The sequence below is a fragment of the Sparus aurata genome, chromosome 22 (genome assembly GCF_900880675.1).
Source record: "Sparus aurata chromosome 22, fSpaAur1.1, whole genome shotgun sequence".
NCBI lineage: Eukaryota > Metazoa > Chordata > Actinopteri > Spariformes > Sparidae > Sparus > Sparus aurata.
The window spans coordinates 15,045,379-15,064,288 of NC_044208.1; the positions used below are offsets into that span (position 1 = coordinate 15,045,379).

An 18,910-nucleotide genomic window follows, 5' to 3' on the forward strand; every position below is an offset into this window, starting at 1 on the left:
GAAATATCTCCACAGTTACAAGAACATGAAGCAAACTCGAGCTGCCCTTACAAGACTGGATCTTAATCACCGTATCAAACCAGCGAATAAATCACATGATGAATCATTATAACAATAATGAAGTTTGAAGCCGAAATGAGCAGCGCTGAGTCAAGCGGTAATTGTTGTGCAACACTCACACAGTTCATTGTTAACGCTCCTGACATCGGCTCATTAGTGATCCGCGGTTGCAGGGACATGACACATGCTTGGCATTTATCTCAAACAACACATTTGCATTACACTGACTGCTCCTTTTGACATCTGCCCACATTAAAACACTCCTACGAAAGCCAATCTCTCGCCGTCTCCCTGCAGCTCAAACCGCGTTTCGCACACACTATTATCTCTGCTGCAGATCAGCGACCGTTCACTGGGTCCTGCAGACGGCAAAGGAGGCCATGTGTATGTTTGACCGAGCCACGGAGTGTAAAGCAGTGGCTAAATCTCTGTAAGCAGGCCCTGGCATTGCTCCCCAATTGCCTGCCTGCTGTGTGGGCAGGGGCCTGTAGGGGACTAATCCCTTGGCATGGGCACGGGTCACACATGTTGATGTGTACGTGTTCATGTTGAAGACCCAAGCTGCAGGATGAAGACGAGACCTGGCGACAGATTCATCAAGCCCCGACTAATAACCTGCAACGCCTTTTCTGCTTAACTAGCAGCCTTCACACAAAAACTTGGCTGCTCCTTAGAGATGACGGCTAATGATTTTGGAGGGCTGCCTCGCGCTGTACCGACAGGGACAGTCCTGCTCTTACATAACCTTAGTCTGCAGGAGATTGAGTCGGCCTTTGACCTTTCCATGCTGCTCAGTTTTTGCTTAAGTGAGCAGCAGTGGAGGCTGTAAAAGTTGACATGCTGCTTCAGCCTTGTCAACCTGTACCCGTAGATGGTGACAAGGGCAAGGCAGCTTTCCTGTCTGTTATCTTGGCAGCTAAGGTGACCCTGCAAGAGGCCTGATGGCAGCAAGAAAAAGACTCTGGAGGCTCTGCTGCCTCACAAGTCATGCAAAACCACAGTGAAGTTGAAACATTTCTTCTTGTTGCATTTGTTTTGGTGCAGTTTTCTATTTCTCTCTTGTCACAGCACTGTGCTCGCGGTCCGCTCAGGTTTAGGCACAAACAACACTTAGTTAGGGTTCAGAACACATCATGGTTTGGCTTCAAATAGCCTACCTGCCACAAAAACAGCTGGAGATGTCCGCAGGTCTCCACTTTCTCCACCACTTTCATGTGTGTCTGTTAAATGTGAAGCTACAGCAGGATTTGGTTGGTTAGCTCAAAGACTGAAAATGAAGAACACAGCTAGCCTGACACTGTGCAGGGTGTGACTGCACCCGGACAAGAAAAAGTCCAGCACATAAACCCGGAACTCCAAAAATTTTAGTTTTTGCACAGACAAAAAAGCTTTGAAGGTGCTGGTAGGTGGATTTTGGTACCTTCAGACAGAGGCAGGCCAACTGTTTCCCCCTGTTTCCAGTCTTAATGCTAAGCTAAGCTATATGACCACTCACTGTGGCTTTAAATCCAAGGCGACAGACATGAAAGTGGTACTAATCTCCTCCTAAGAAAGTGATTTTTTCCTAAAAAGGGAACATCCTCTGCTTTTAATTGAATGGGCCAAACTATTAAATGTTTAGCAAGGGGGAGTGACTTGATTATTCCAGGCGTAGTCTCTAAATAAAGCTCGTTAATAACAGAGGAGATCTGCGTTAGAGGAACCAGCAGGGCGACGTGGCTCAGCACTGCTGGCTTTACTTAGCAACACTGCTGTGAAGTTTAATCTAATAGCAAGAGTTTCACCAAGCAGTTTTTAATATCACTCCTCTACGTGTTGTGGGGCGAAACAGTGCAAGGAAAATAGATAAAAAAATATGTTGGGACTATCCAGTCAGTTTCCTGACCGCAACATCAAATAACACTTGACTCAGTTATCATAATGAGTGGCCTCTTATATCAAAGTACAGCTTCCATTCATATATTGATCCCTTCCACTTGGGAGTCCGGTCTAGGGAATAAATCTGTCCAATTACCTCCTGTAACATATTGCACAATCATTATGAAAGTGACAGCTACGGGTGACAACAGCTTACATCAAATAACTGGCGAGCGGTGACGTCTGACCTTCAAGATTCACATGCCATGGGGTCTGCCAGGACTCTCTGGAGTCCTCGCTTGGCCTGCATGGGTGACACATTCACAGGACTGCTGACTTGTCAAACAGTCGGGTTGTAGTGGAGGCTAAATACAGCATAACATTTTAAAGGATAAATTCACCCAAAAATGTAGTCATCAGCTACTCACCTTCATGCCAACGAAAGGTGAGAAAACATTTCTGGCGCTCCTGAGCAAAACAGTGTTGCAGCATTCTCCTTAACGACTGAATTAGATCCAAGTTTCAAGAAGCCTCAACATCCTTAATTGATTGATTTTATACCCTTTACACCCCCGATGTGTGGTCGAGCTTGTGCGTCCAGTTTAGATGCTAACCCTTTTAGCTATGCAGCTACAATGAAGATTTCAACTTAAAAGTGCACTATGTAAGGACTGGCCACCTTCATACTCAAAACCAAAAAGGGGGCAGTGTTTCACCACAGTAGCCGCTAACTGCGGCTGGCTGTAGGTGCTGTTAGCTATTTAGCTCAGTTAGCAGGGCAGCTGGTGGTCCAGACTGACTGCTCAGAGCACTGGCAGAGTGTTGGTGTTTTCAGGGGAAAGCTGAAGACCGGGACTTGCCTGGGCTAGCTGGTTAGCGTGCTAACTTCAGTATATATCTCTGCACTCTGACTTATCAGATGACTTGTCAATGGGTGCTTATTCCCATCGCTACATGAAACAACAACAACAAGGTTAGCAACCTACATCCTGAAACTGGCAGGTTACCCTCACGCACCCGTTAGCTAACAGTGCAAACTAGCTAGCAACCATTACCTTTTCTTCAGCATGATTTTAGCCATTTTAATACCCAAGACAATTGAGCAGGGTGAAACGGCGACGATTCTCCTGATACCAGTATGAGAATTGATGCAGCCAGACCTTCCTCTAACAGACTTCTCTGCAACACAGTCTATGGACGACATGTCACCAGAAAAAACACCAGAAAAGGCCTCTACACTCGTACCAAGTAGTCTAGTCTTGAGAAATCCCGGACACTGAATTTATTTGAAAAGATGTTATTTACACCCATTTTGAAGCTGAATTCTTCATCGTAGCTGTGAAGCTAAATGCATTAGCATACCCCCCGGTGTGAAGCGGGGTTAGCAGTTAGACCATGCATCAAGCGCGTAAATACTGTCCTCTGAAATCAATTCACAGGGCTTCTGGAGACTTGTATCACATTGGGTGAGTGATAGAGGAATTTTCTGTTTTTTTTTTTCTTTTTCTGTTGTTCTTTTACATTTTCAAAAAAGTCCCCATCAACATCAGCTGTTTTGGAGAACACTGCAACGCCGTTTTGTTGTGAACTCCACGGATGCTTTTGGGGGGGGTGTGAGTAGCCAGAGAGTGAATTTTCATTTATTGGTGAACTTATCCTTTAATCTGTGTGTGCATACATCTGTGGGAGAGTATTGCAATGACATTCTGTCATAGTAACGCTCTTCTGAATATGCAGCACAATTGATTCCCTTCCTTATAATGGTAATTGTTTGGCACCTAATGATCACTGACTACAGGACGTATTTCACCCACATTTAATTTACTGCTGCCACACTGACACAAAAGCAACCCCACCCCACCCTCCACTATATTATTCAGCTCTGGTATGTACAGGTCTGTTTGTGTGAAGCAATTTTCTCAAGGGCAGGACGCATAAAGCATTATAATCTTGGCATAAAACCCCCTTTAGGCAATTAGAAATTATTTCATGCTCGTAGATCTGTTGTTGGGGGACCAGACGATGCCCGAGAGCCCCGCGAGTCTGTAACCTCAATTATCCAGCGTGATATCAGAAAATGAGGAGAGCAGGTGAGTTGTAGGGCAGTTATTAAAAAAAAGGTACCCTGACAGATATTGGATGTGGTTTCATAACACACAGCAGTGGTGGTGGTGGGTTTGTTTTGAGGAGCATGATGGGGGCATGCCTCGACGCGCACAGTCCAGCCCCTGCGCGCTCGATCTCACGCGAAAGGTTTTTTTTTTTTTTTTTCAATCCAGGGGGAGGAGAGGAGTGATCAATGCCCAGGTGGAGGTACGAGAGGCGGAAGAAAGGGAACAAGTGTCATTTCCTCTCTCATTCTTTTATTTATTATTTTATTCTTCTTTCCTTCACGTGCCGCCCTCGGGAAAGTTAAAGGGGCCCCGGTCAGGGAGGAGAAGAGCGCATGGTAGGAGGGCAGCTGATGGTCCTCTGTCATCCTCCTCCTCCTCATCATCCTCATCAGCAGCAGCAGGAGCAGCACGGCTTTTTCTGCACCGAGGAGGGATCCGTGTGAAGGGGGAGGCGCCCGAGCGTGGCGACTGCCGCCCGAATTTAACAATTAACCTTGATGAACACAGATTGGTTTCACTTAGCCGAGCAGGCGCAGGTGCGTGGAGCGGAGCGATCCCGCGGGTTACGGCCGGACGCTGACGCATTTCGCAGGGAAAAAACTACACGGATTGAGGATATCGCAGCTTGTATCTTCTTCTTCTTTTTTTTTCTTTTTCTCTCCCCCCCCCCACCACCACCACCACCCTCCGACGGGACAGGATGCGTGTTACAGCGGGAGCCCGTCCGACACTCATCCGAATTCGGGAGCGCCGCTAAATCGATTTTGGGGAACGTATATCGGAATTTGACCGCCGTGTCATTGCCCAGCAGCTGAAAAGCACCAGGAGAGGAGAAGGGGAAGGAGGAGAAGAAGAAGGAGAAGAAGAAGAGGAGGAAGAAGAAGAAGAAGAAGAAGAGAGCGGGGGGTGGGGGGGATAAAACCTGTCCACTTCGCTACTCTTCATCTGCGCCCTGGACTGGCTTGAAATGAGGAACACATCCCGGCTGTGAAGAAAGGGGAAAAAAAAGAAAAGAAGCGGGGCCGGCAGTGTGTTTGCGTGTGAGTGTGTGTGTGTGTGTGTGTGTGTGTGTGTGGTTTTTTTTTTTTCTCTTCGGCTCTCAAGGACGCAAATACAAAAAAGTGGCCGCCGGTCCGGGCCGAGCTGAAGGGAAGCATGGAGCGGGACGACACCGACACCGTGGGCCCGTCCAAAAAGACTATCATCGCGAAGATCTTTAAAGTTCGCAAGAGGAGGGAGATGCTGTTCGTGCAGGTGTGCTTCGTGTGCAGCGTCCTCTTCGCGGCGTGGAGCATGTCGGCGCTGCTGACCAAGACAGGTGAGTGGAGGGAGGTGGTGGAGCGGGGAGAGAGCCTGCTGCTGCTGCTGCTGCTGCCGCCGCCGCTGCTGGGTGATGCACCGGGGCACATGAAGCACGGAGCGCAGAAATCTGCAGTGAAGTCACGCACCCACACACACGCACATCCCCGCGATCAGACAAGCCAATGTGATGTTTTTAAATGTCAAGGGCACGGGACCGGAGCGTCTCGATCGTTTTGAATTTCGCCAGGAATGCCTCAGCGATTCGTCTGATTGATTGATTTATTTATTTCCCACGTGAAGTTTGCGTTTAAATGCGGTAAATATCACGGGGATGCGTTCTGCGTTTCAAACCCAGCAGTGGGGGAAAAAAAAAAAAAAAAGAGTCACCCGCACATGTTCCTATCGGGTCAGAGCGGGTTTTAAAAATCTCACTCTCGCCGCCTGTTTGTCCGTGTATGCCGCAGTGTGCGCGCTGTGGCGGCGGCACGTTTTTTTTTTTTTTTTTTTTAATTTGAGAGCCAGGGCTCATTATCACGCTCACCTCACGCTGCACACACACACGCAGCAGCCGCTTCCGAGATGCCCAGATTGGGAGCATCGTTTGGTTCTGGTTCTAGTTTGTTTGCGCTCCCGTCCCAAATCTGCCTGATCTGTTCTCTTCTTTCTCTCTTTTTTATTTTCTCTTGGTTTGGGCGCCAGGCGCATCGTCGGTCACACTACACAGGAGCTCGGTCAGGATCGTGCTCAACGTTGGCATCGTAGCGTCTGGCCCGGGGCTACACACACACACACACACACACACACACACACACAGGATCACCTCAATCACAATCGAGCATCATCGCGCTTTTGGGTTCCGCATGGCCATCGAGGGATGCTGATTTCTTTCTTTTCTTTTTTTTTTTTACGCAGAGGACGATCATAAAAAGAGAGAAGGAGACAGAGGAGGAGTAGGAGGAAGAGGGAGGGGGTATCAGGGTAAACACTGGGATGCTTTGAATGTTGCAATATTCATAGCCTGGGCCCGAGGTGTGTGCTTGGCAAAACGACTCAGATGGCAGATCATGCGTGATCTCCAAAACAACATGCGCGCAAACACACACGTCAAAACTCTTACCTCGGGCCCTGCCAAACACTGCCACAGAGCAACACACATAGTCATGCTCGCAGTTATGTAATCTAACGCGCAACCTTGACATTTTGCTGGTGAAGAATGATATCTGACACACCACAGGGATCAGAGGTTAACTAGGCAAAACACACCCAGAGGACAGAGCTGTTCATATGGGGGGGGGGGGAACCGCGGGAGACGCATCAACGGTACCGCTGCGTTTAAAGGTGCATTGTGTAGATTTGAGAAGAGAAGAGGGAGACCTTCATTATTTTTTATGCCTCTGAACAAACTCGCCTTAAAGGACAATTTCATACTGCTTTACTTTGTTTACATGTGGCGGACCCTGCCACCTTTTTTTTTTTTAAATTTATTTATTTTTTCCTCCCAGCTTCAAACAGTGTTCTGGGGACCTTATTTTCCCCTGAGAACAGCTTGTTTCTTCAGTTTTGCGATAAATAAACATTTGAGTTGTATTATTACCTCATTGATATTGTAAATATTAGAATTCAGAGTTGAAATTTCTTCCCCCAAATGACGGAGTGCCCCTTTTAACGCTACGTTAGCACTGCTGCTTAGCATTAGCCGTCAATGCGCCCGCGAGTCGCACAAACACGGATCTTTGAGTCATAGGGTTGCACTCAGTAATGCTCCGAGACGCAGACAACAGGATTACTAGGGGGAAGAAGAAGAAGCCTCCATGTAGAATTGTGTGGGTTACACCGCTAATATTCCGAGTTTGAATTTCCTCGCCACAATGTCATAGTGCCCCGTTTTTTTTTTTTTTAATTGTGAATCACTTGCGTGTGGGAATGAGGGTTTCTTTCTTTTTTTTTTTTTTATCTCTCCCTCCCTCAAAGTGCCTCTAACCCTAAGCCACAGACCCTGTCCTGGGATCCGTCCATCTGCATCCACTTAGGGCTCCGGGACTGAGAACAGTTGTAAATTCACTATAACTACTGCCTGGCTGACTGTAGATCTCTAACGGATGTATCAGGACTTTTATTAATTACATTAAAAACAACAAGAGGCTTAAAAGATTATTCTGGAATGATATCATACAGCCCGAGTGCAAATCTCTTATCTCCAAAGGCAGGAGCCAAAGTAAAGCCCCCCTTTTTCCCTCCTCCCTGCGTCACTAATGGCTTGCCTTTTTTTTTTTCCTCCCCTTTTTGCTCATTTAATCAAGTTCGCCTGACCCATACTATGATTGTCATGTTGGGCCATATGACAGAAGGCGTTTTCTCGTGAAATTTCTGAGCAGCAGCAGCAGCAGCAGGGGCAGTGTTGGTGGTGGTATGTCAAGGTGACATGCATGAGAAGTGTGTGTGTGAGTGTGTGAGTGAGTGAGATGGAGTCAGAAATCCCCTCTGAACCCACAAGACCCAGCGCTCACCAAAATCAGATCTGTCTAATTGAAAAGCTCTGGCCTTCTCATCTTTCAGCCATCACAACGGGAACAAGCATTTGTCATGTCACTGTAAAACCTGTGCCACCCATTTGATTGATAGTGGCGTGGGAGGGGAGGGGAGGGGAGAGGGGAGGGGGCGGGATTGGTGGAGTGTTGATGTGCCGAACGGTCCAGATGGATGGGATTTGATGTACTACTCCTGGGTTACATCTCCATGAAGAGGGGTGGGGTTGCAACATGCTGTCGTGCATGCTGATCGCAGCTGCGCGAGTGTGCGTACGTGTGATGGAGGAAGAGAACAGGTGTTTTTTTTGTTTTTTGAGAAGCAGGGCAGGGCTCGGCTCTGACAGGTAGCCGCTGACGGTGATGGCCCGGGAGGCGGAGGGGGAGGGGGGGGGGGGGGGGGGGTGGAGGCTGTTTGAATGTGCCAGAGGTGTTTTTTTTTTTTTTTAAAAGGAGAGCATGTTCACAGCACAGAGAGATTGATGGATGGTTGTCCTTGGTCCATCTCCCCGGCTCAGCTGATTGAACGGGCCCGGGAGGAGGAGGACGACATTACCGCTGTGTTATTGTTGCTCTGCACACTATTGTTGCTCGGTGCAGTCTGATAGAGGTGTTGTCACAGCCTTTTCTTTATCTTTCTTGGGCTCATTTCGTCGCAGGGCGGCGCAATTAATCGCAAAATAAATCGAAATCGCGATATGGCTGAATGCAGTATCAAGATAGCAATTGTTTGGTACGGAACACATCAAATGTCTCACCATCACGATTAGGGAAAAGTCTGGTCAGTGACAATTACAAGTTGTGGTGTAAAAACGATGATTTCAGCTAATCATGGATCATAGTGCAACCACAACATCCGTCAACAACAATGGCGATATGATTTGTTAACCATTTCAAGAAGATTTGGTCTCTTTTGCACTGCAGTTATCAGAATTTCCGGTCGTCGTCATGTGTGCATTGTAACCCCACATGAGATCACAACAACCATTTAAAGTCTTTGAGCACATGACTGCAACTAATTGATTATTTTCCTTTTCAGTTAATCTATGTAGTATTTTTCATTTAAATCTAAAATCATCTAAAATAACATCAAAACAACTGTCAAAAATGTCTCACAATTAGAGGAGAGCGCCGCAATATTTGTCATTTTCACATGGAGCTCCACCGTTAATCGATCAATTGTCAAACATTAAATTGATGGCCAACTGTTAATTGATTTGTCGGTTTGAGTAACTCAAAGCTCTTGAGTTGATTTTTTTATTTATTTTTTTTTCAGTCTCGTTTCCAGCTGGTCAAATACTGATTCTTTCAGATTTTCCGGTTTCTTTATTCATGTACGGCAGTAAACTGAGTGATATTTGGTTTATGAAGACGACATCTTGGATTTTGAGCAACGATTTTCACAATTTTCTGAGATTTCGCTGACCAAACAAACGAATGGATTAATCGACAGATTCCTTGACAGTTACGATCGTTAGTCGTAGCACCAAGTTGTCAAAGCTCGCCTCTTACAACCTGTCAGCCACTAGAAACACACTGACTTCTTGTTCTGAGCAAACATGGAAAGAAGACATGGAAATCAGACTTCATTAAGGGTCAAAATGAAGTGCCCTTCTTGTTCTCAGCCCAGTTGATAATTTTCTCAGTGTGACTAACAGCCATGGTCAAAATATCCAATTCATAAAGCGTCTTAAGAAGCTAATGTTGTGAAAATTCTTTTTATTCGTGGTCGAGATGGCAATTCGCCACACAAAAGGCAAGTCAAACGATACTCTGTCGACCAAACTCTAAGGTTTTTTAGATTTCCCGATGATAAACTAACAAGGGTTAGTCACAGCCTCCGAGCTATTCATTACGGCAAAACCCTGTGGTCACCGATCGCGATAAAAATGAGAAGGATTAGCAAGAGAGCGCATCACACTGAACTCACATGGGCAGTCGTCCATGCCTTGTTATAAGTCTTCCAGGAAGCTTGATGGATCGTGTTTCTAGAAGCGGTGAGTTTTCATAGTTTTGGTCAAGTGATTCTCCACACAAATGTCCAGGAGAAATTGCATTCAGACAGACTGTCATAGATGATCTTTCGTTGAAAATTAAAATAACCCACCATGTCCGATCCTGTTTTTTTTTGTGCGAATGTGAACAATGGGCCCTACACATGGCTTTTCACAGTTGTGTATGACCAAAGTGATAAGCCCTTGGCACGTTGTCCACATGCTTGTTGTTGTGTTTTTCTTCTTTTTTTTTTTTTACAAATTGGCGTCCACTTACTTCCCCTGGCATTAAATTGGACAGTGTTTTATAGTGAGAATAAAAATGAAACAGAACGAAGGGAGCCCGGAGGCAGCAGAGGAGTGAGTTGGAGCTGGTTAGTGAGGAGGAACAGGTTGGAGCGATGACTGGAGGGTTCGGTCTTCAGGTTTGGAGAGCTGTGGGAGGCAGCTGCGGTCGCCTCGTGTACAGTCTGTTTGTCAAGCGCCTGCTGATCGTCAGCCTGTCCAACTGTACAAGGATTGAAAGCCTTTTAATGAAGACTTTTTTTCTGTGTCAGTACGCCGAAAATACCATTTGATCCAGGTAGACTGCTGCAGGAAAACACCAAGTGTAGGGGTGGGAGAGGAGAAGATGAGCAACACCTTAAATTAAGAATCAGAATAATTGCTAACGCGGCTCTGTTGCTGCTGGGTCTTCAACGGGAACTCTATAGTTGGTTCGGTTTGTTAATTCACTCATGAAAACAAAGACCGTTTGCTTGTTTAGTTAGTTTTGTAAAAAAAATGTCAATGAAGATCTTTCTGTGTCTCCTTGCTTCTGTTTCAAAACAGTAATAACCTCATCGACTGGTCCGACCACATAGTGTTGATCTGCTAATCATTGAGTCATGTAGCGTAGCCAACGAAATGGCTGTTCTGATTGGACTCACTAATGGGTGACATTGTAAATAATGCAACACGAGTCAAAGCTAGCAATGTGGCAGATGAGGAGCTTGTGCCAAGAACAAATTGTCTAATACAATATTTGTGTTTTTGATGGGGCGAATGGTGAAATTCTGCGGCTATTTCAAGTCTTCAGTCTACAGGGCTTTTAAAAAATGTACATCATGTATCATGATTCCCATTAAAGACACTCCATCATCCACCACTTCACCATTATTTGTTGTCTTTACATAGCTTGTTTACTACCCTCGGGCAACCAAACAGCTACTAAAACAAGCACAGTGATCAGTTTTTAACCACGGGATGACACTATTAGTCAAAATAGTGATTAATTATATAGCAGAAAGTCTTTTTTTAGGCAAGGCAAGTTTATTTGTATAGCACAATTCAGACACAAGGCAACTCAAAGTGCTTTACAGGCACACACAAATTACATTAAAAGACAAACATTTCATTTAAAAGACATTAAAAATTGCATTATAAAAAAAAAAAAAAACTCAGAGTAATAATGCAGTTCAAAGACTTGAATTGCTTCAGTTAAAAGCAGTGGCAAAAAGAAATGTTTTAAGTCTTGATTTAAAAGAGGTGAGTGTTGGAGCAGACCTGCAATTTTCAGGGAGTTTGTTCCAAATATGTGGCGCATAGTAACTGAAAGCTGCTTCTCCATGTTTACTTCTGACTCTGGGGACTGAAAGCAGACCGGTACCTGACGATCTCAGAGGTCTGGATGGTTCATAACGCGGCAGCAGATCAGAAATGTATTTTGGCCCGAAACCATTCAATGCTTTATAAACCAACAACAGGACTTTGAAATCTATTCTTTGATAGACAGGAAGCCAGTGTAAAGATCTAAGAACTGGAGTGATGTGATCTACTTTTTTGGTTCTTGTTAGGACTCGAGCAGCAGCGTTCTGAATCAGCTGCAGCTGTCTGATGGAGTTTTGAGGGAGTCCTGTAAGGACACCATTACAGTAGTCGAGTCTGCTGAAGATAAATGCGTGAACAAGTTTCTCCAAATCCTGCCGAGACATAAGCCCTCTTATCCTGGATATATTCTTAAGGTGATAGTAGGCTGACTTTGTAACTGTCTTAATATGGCTGCTGAAATTCATGTCTGAGTCCACAGTCACACCAAGGTTTCTGACTTGGTCTGTAGTTTTCAACATTACAGACTGAAGCTGAGCAGAGACTTTAAGTCGTTCTTCCTTGGATCCAAAAACAATTATTTCAGTCTTATCTTTGTTTAACTGAAGAAAACTCTGACACATCCAATCATTGATTTGTTCAATGCATCTACTCAGGGTATGTATGGGATTATAGTCCCCTGGTGATATGGTTATGTAAATTTGTGTGTCATCTGCATAACTATGGTAGCAAATTTCATTGTTTTCCATTATTTGAGCTAGAGGGAGCATGTAAATGTTGAATAGTAGAGGCCCCAGAATGGAGCCCTGGGGTACTCCGCTTGTCATTTTCATCCGTTCAGATGTGTAGTCACCAATAGACACAAAGTAACCTCTCTCATTTAGATAAGATTTAAACCACTTTAGTGTTGTACCAGAGAGTCCAACCCAGTTTTCCAGTCGGTCCAGTAGTATATTATGGTCGACTGTGTCAAACGCAGCACTGAGATCCAGTAATACTAAGACTGAGATTTTTCTGCTGTCTGTGTTTGAATGAATGTCGTTGAAGACCTTAACGAGGGCCGTCTCAGTGCTGTGATGTGGTCGAAATCCTGATTGGAAAGCATCAAAACAGCCATTTGTTATGAAGTAATTGTTCAGCTGTTGAAAGACAGCTTTTTCAATTATTTTACTTAAAATTGGGAGGTTTGAAATGGGCCTATAGTTATTCATTACTAATGTGTCTAGAGTTCTCTTCTTCAGGAGTGGTTTAATGACTGCTGTCTTAATGGCTTGGGGGAAGACACCTGAGAGAAGAGATGTGTTAACAATCTGTAGCAGGTCTGGAATCATGCAGTCTGAAACTTTTTTGAAGAACCCTGCTGGTAAAATATCCAGGCTGCAGGAGGAAGACTTCAAATGCTGTATAATGTCTTTTTAGACAAAAAAGGCCTCTCATCCCCTACTTTAAACAACCAAAATGTGAAGATTGTATTTGGTATTATAGCAAATATCTTTGGATTTTGGGAGCTGATGTTACCTTGGGTCATAGTGAATTGTTTTGGCCATTTTGAAAAAAAGTAACTTTGACATCCTATCGACCATACGAATAATCACTGGTGCATGAAACAATCTGCAGATCAAGTAGCAGCACTGCTTCAAACATAGCTTTGGCATTTCCATGCCACATTTAGCAATAAGCTAATACTGACCCTTTTAATTGGTCTAGCTCGACCATATTAGACATAACATTTGAGGGCTATAAGCTCTAAAATGTTCTCTAGATGCGTTTACATCGTCGAGATATAGTTTTCTAGGTCAACGTTCTTCATCAGTACCTTCAAAGAATCACATTTCCTCAAAAGTAGCCTCCTGAGACTGATAGTGGTCATGTGTAGACATTTATACACACTGAGATCATGAGAGTCCACTGCTTACACTACATTGTGTAACTGAACAAAAGGGCATACGTAGAAAGTTGCTTCTTTGTTGATTTTGTTTTTTTTTTTTGCTTTTTCATGGTGACATCTGACAAAAAAATCTCACGTTTAAAACGCTGCTCAGCTCGTGATGCGTGATTTCTTTCATAATAGATTTGGGACTGTGTTTTTTTTTTTTTTCTTTTATGATGTCCTCATTACAGAGGCTTAAGTGCAGTTTAATGAAAAATGTAACTTGTGTGCTCCTCCTCCCACTCGCCAGCCCCGAAACATAATGGGCTCAGCAGCTGCATGTTGATGTGTTATTGGTGCGGCCAGATGAAAATGTCATATCTACATAAGCGAAAACTTTTAAGGGATTAGAGAACAGCAACCTTGTTTGGAGTAACAGCCGTGATCATGGATGTTTTGCGTCATGAGACACGCTTGTACAATAGAGGTCATGGTAGTTTTGATTGGTGTTTTTAAAATATTATTATTATTTTATTTGATTTTTTTAAATGTGCAAAGCAAGAGAAAAGGCTGATTCTGGATGTTTTGCACCAACTTCCAACATGTAGTGCGCCACAACCTGACATAGCTATGAATATTTTGTCTATGTTGTATGTATGATGAACAAAACTGTCTGGTTTTCTGTTGCAGGCCACGGGATGATAGTGGAGGGACATCCGGATGAACATTGGGGAAGACGGCTAATGGCTTCAGTGCCAGACAACGAAACGGAGGCGAAGAACTGCTCAGAACCAGGTATGCTCTCCTGTGAGATTTAAGCTGTGCTGATCAACTTATCTTCAATTAAAGGCGCAGTATGTGATTTCGTTAAGAAAAAAGTCAGAAAGTTGATATTTACAATAGCACAGATCAGCAGACAAACAAAGTTGATGACTAGCTGTTGAATATAGTGGAGCATTTTACAAGCGTCTGAAACTGAAGGTTGACATGAATCTCCACATCCTCTATTCGATTAGACATTTGATTTTCAGGTCACGATTTAAATTCTTTATTTAAAAAAGCAAAACAACATTCAGCACGGACAGCTATGCTATCGTTAGACCTAGACCTTTACTGACGAGTGTTCTTTACATTTTCACATTCTTCTTTAACAGGGTTCGGGTATTTTACCACAATAGTTTGACTTTATTGTGGTGCTTTTTTTTTTTTTGAGGTTAGACATGTTTGAATAATATTCCCCCAAAAATAAAGAATTAAATTAGGACAAAAAACCCCCAACAAAAAACAAAACAACCGTCAGTGTAACAACAATAAACAACAAAAGATAGAGATTCAGTATGTCATGAAGTCAGGTGTCTCATACATGTCCAGAGTAAACCATCTTCTCAAGTCAATGAATCAAGGATCTTTGGCATTTTAGTTAGTTGAGTTAAGTTTTTCCTCTGCGAGTTAACCCTCTTCTCATCAATATAGGATCTCTGACAGCTGCCAGTCCATTATAGGCTACAGGTAGCCTATAGAGCTTGGATGAGCTTGGATGCCAAATTGAGCTAAATTTGATCAATTTTTATGTTAAAATCGAAATCATGACCCCCACTACTATTATTATGAGCTGATAACAACCCAGGTGTGCAAAACCATTAATTAAAATGCTTGTATTCAGTAATTTTATGCCAATGCTGTTGTTAAGCTCTACCGAATGTGTCAATAGTAGAGACCATGTCAACGTCAAAACAGTTCAGTCATAATATAGACTTGTTTAGCCATCAATATTTGATGATCTTGATTTTTGTGCACCAGCTCACAATCCACCAATTCAGGCACAACTTCCGATCTGTTTAGTGTTCAAGAGGAAAAATAAGCAGTAAATCAGTGACATGATTTTAAAACTCAAAGTAGCACCCAATAGTTGTGGAGTTTGTGAGCTGAGTTGCTGTTTTTAATTCACCTCTTTTATTTGGCCTTTATTGTTGGGCCCTTCACTCGCGCTGTAATAAGCACTGACAGGGCCAATAAAAGGGTCAGATATTGATTATGTTACAGCATCTTTTGCTCTTGAAGGAAGCAGCATGCTCTATAATTAGTTATTCTGTAAGCTGACGGTTCCACTGACACTGCCGACAGTTCCAAAAACATTAAAGCTGCAACTATCGGCTGAAATGGTACACACACCAACAGCAGCGGCAAGACGTGTCGTTTGTTTCTTCATTTCCATATCATTTGAATTGTCCCAGTCCCTGACTTCTATTTTGCCACGAAAGCTGCCAGACGAGTTAATGATCGACGTGTACTTCTGGACTAGTCATTAGAAAAACCTCTAAACCTAAACTAATTAAGTGTAAATGTAGCTGGAGAGAAGATGCGTTGAGAATTTTTTTTTTAAGCCCTGAGAATGATTATTTTGCTCAAATGAGGTGCAACTCCAGTAACGGGATTTGTATCACTGTTTGTATTTGAGCAGCACACAGGGGATGACACCCGGGCGCAGACAATTTGGGAAGTAATTTAAAAATTTTGCAGCATCACAAGTGACCCAGTAAAGGACTAACTGGCTATTACTTCATTACTGGGCACAGCAGGCAGAATCCCTGAGGGGATTAATGAATCACCGCTGCTGTAACCTGCTATTTTATACACAAACAAGCAACACAAACACGCTTACACCACCCTACTTAGAGTTGTTCACTACTGTGGCCATCTCGGTGTGAACTTCTTTCAAAGTCACACTGGGGGTTCTATTGAAATGACAAGATTATGTGCTTTAAGTTTTTCTCCTAATCCTCCAGGATTATCTTCTTTTTTTTTTTTTTCCGTTCACAAGTCTTCCACACACCGGAGGCACCAGACTGTACTTCACATTCCACGCATTTCTCATCGGCTCTAGTCCTCCTTACTTCCTCTTATCCCGCCAGCGCTCTGCCTCGTCAGTGTGGGCTGATCATATGACTCTTTGTTCTTGGTCTTGTGAATAAAACCTGTCATAGCTGCAGACTTTACGCACCTCAGCTGACGGGGTTGCTCTTGTTTTGGGGTTGGCTGTGAGCAGCACGAGTGGCAAGACTGCTGCCTTTACGGTCTGTTGTACTGCAAAAACATCACTAACATGTCGTCATGACAGTGGCTGAATTCACCTAAAATAGAGGAGTTGAAATGGGTTAAAGGATAAATTCACCCAGAAATGAAAATTCGGTCATGATCTGCTCACCTTCATGCTGATGGAGGGGCGAGTCAAGTTGTGTAGTCCACAAAACATTTCTTGCGCTTTTCATTTGCATGAGGTTGAGAAGATGAAGGCCCAATTTGTTTTTTTTTGTTTTTTTTACTTATCCTTTACGACAGTTGTTTGTACTCAGTGGAATTAAGATATTCAAAGAATTAAAAGTTGAAATGAGGATCAGTATCTTGAAGAAGACAAAAGTCAAGTCAGTGCATTAGTATCAAGAAAACTTGATTCAAGAAAGGTCTTGAAACAAGGTAATATGTTTTGTGAAAGATAAAATCCAACCAAACGTTTTTTAATGACGTGACTCCTGGACACTTTCATTCTTTTGCTTAACTCTAACAAACAGAGAACTTTAAAATGATTTCACCAGGAAGCATTTGTCTGCACTGCCTGTCGAGGTGGGAACAAAAAGTTGCATTGTTTGTTGCTTGAGAGCTGGTCAGCTTTAGAATGACTGCAGTTAACTCGTTGTCATGTTGCACTTGTCACGGGGAATCGCTGCTAATGAAACGTACTCCCATCGGGGACGCAGCGAAGTATGAATCAGAATGTCCGCTCGTAGTCTGCGGATGACAAACTTGTTTACCGTCTGCACGTGTCCAGAGAGCTGAATAGACGTCTTGGTTCATGGTGAGGGGATAATCTGTTTGATGAATCGACCACAGGGCTCATTTGACTCACACGTCTGTGGGTTTGTCCTGATTCCTGGTGCAGTTGTTTGTCCAGAGCTGATGATCCAGCAGTGGACCGGTGATGGCTCTTGGTGTGCATTCCTCTGGGGGAAAGCGGCAGACCCTGGCTCGATTGGATGAGAATTGTTATTGGAGGCTTTTTGTTTTATGCTGAGTGTGTGCGAGATCTGAAGTGCTGTTTAATTAAGCTGCTGTTTGTGGGCTGCATAGATTACACTCAGCCGTCTTTGGTCTCTCTGCCTTTTCCTCATCATTATTTCTGTGATCAGCGAGGGAGCCGTTGGCTTGGTTCACGGGGTGCTAATGTTATTTTTCTTGTCCGGAGACTTATGCTGCTAAGGCAACCATTCATCATAAGTGCCTCTTTTACTGACCATAATAACTCCTGTAAAGCACAAGGTGCTTTCCAAACTGTTTCAATGCCCCTGCTTGATTAGAGTGAACCCACAAAGGAAAAAAAATCCCACTGTGAGGTTGATACAGGCTCTGAAGCTCTGCGGTCACATGCAGACCTTGAGTCATGCCACCCCTTGGGATGTAGTTCCCCTGTAGCAGTCCCATGATGAATTTCGACAAACACCCTCTCACTTTTTGTCTTCTGAAAACTGGGAACAAAAGAAATAGCGGTTTTTAGTCCAGAGTTCAGGTTTCATAGCTGCCAATCTGGATTCTTGCGGGAGTCTTCCTACTGTAACTGGTCCCATGAAGAAGAAATACTTTTCTAAATTGATTCCCAGTTAGTGCCAGACCTTCCACTTCCACATTTACCTCTTGTCTTACCTGCTCGTCCTCGTCTCTCATCATCATCTTTTTGAAGATCTACCTAGCAATGATGACTCCTCAGCGCACACGCACACATGCACACACACGCACACCCACACAGACACACACACACACACTCACAATGTTTGCACTTTTTTAAAATGTATTTTTAGTGTGAACTATTTAAAATCAGACATGTGACTCAAGTCACAGGTTGTGTCAAGTCAAGTTGAGTCCGTAGTTAAAGGAGACGTATTCTGCTCATTTTCAGGTTTTATTTTGGGCCAATACTAAAATAGATCTGTGTGCTTCAAGGCTGTTCAGTGTTCTCATACTGTCCAGTTCTGCAGCACTGTATTCCACCTCCGTCTGAATTGTCTGTTTCAGCCCCCTTCTGAAAAACCCAGTCTGCTCTGATTGGTCAGCGCACACACACCTGAGCCAGCACTGCTAACAACAACAAAGCAGCTGTGCTAAACTAGGCAGGAGGCATGAATTATGAAAATGATGTTGTGTGATGTAAAAAAGTCCCGTAATTAAAGGCGGGGCTACCGACGAGGCGTTTCAGGAGCAGTGTTGTCTGTGCGAGAGAGTAGCTACTGGTGATGCCGACTTATTATTATTTTTTAAGACCTTTTTACATTCACAAGAACATTTATAAAACACTGAAGGAAATGAAAATGGGCCAAGTCCCAAGTCAAATCACTTTTTCCTCGCCCGAGACCTTTCAGTCTTGCCTACAGTATCTGGTCTTTATCAATCTTTTCTCTTGCCTGGTCAGAAAGTACGACGAATTTGTTCTTGTTCAGGTTTAGTGAAATCAATGAAATCAAACACAAAAAAGCTTTCCTTCCGAATCACTTGGATTTAGAGGGAAATACTGACAGTCAGGTTATAGAACCTAAACTGAAACCATAATATGAA

The 18,910-nt window shown here is 43.7% G+C and overlaps 1 protein-coding gene across 2 annotated transcripts in view; it reads left to right on the plus strand.

Annotated features, from left to right (window-relative positions):
- Positions 1 to 4,190: 4,190 nt before the first annotated feature.
- The window catches only part of slc24a4b (solute carrier family 24 member 4b), a 45,374-nt gene continuing 30,654 nt past the window's right edge, over positions 4,191 to 18,910 (plus strand). Inside the window, exons 1-2 of one of the 2 annotated variants that reach the window (XM_030405043.1) lie at positions 4,191 to 5,349; positions 14,000 to 14,104. In XM_030405043.1, coding sequence (XP_030260903.1) covers positions 5,187 to 5,349; positions 14,000 to 14,104 — 268 coding nt within the window. In that variant the 5' untranslated portion in view covers positions 4,191 to 5,186. The remainder of the gene's footprint in view (positions 5,350 to 13,999; positions 14,105 to 18,910) is intronic. The other variant, XM_030405042.1, reaches the window with a different exon arrangement.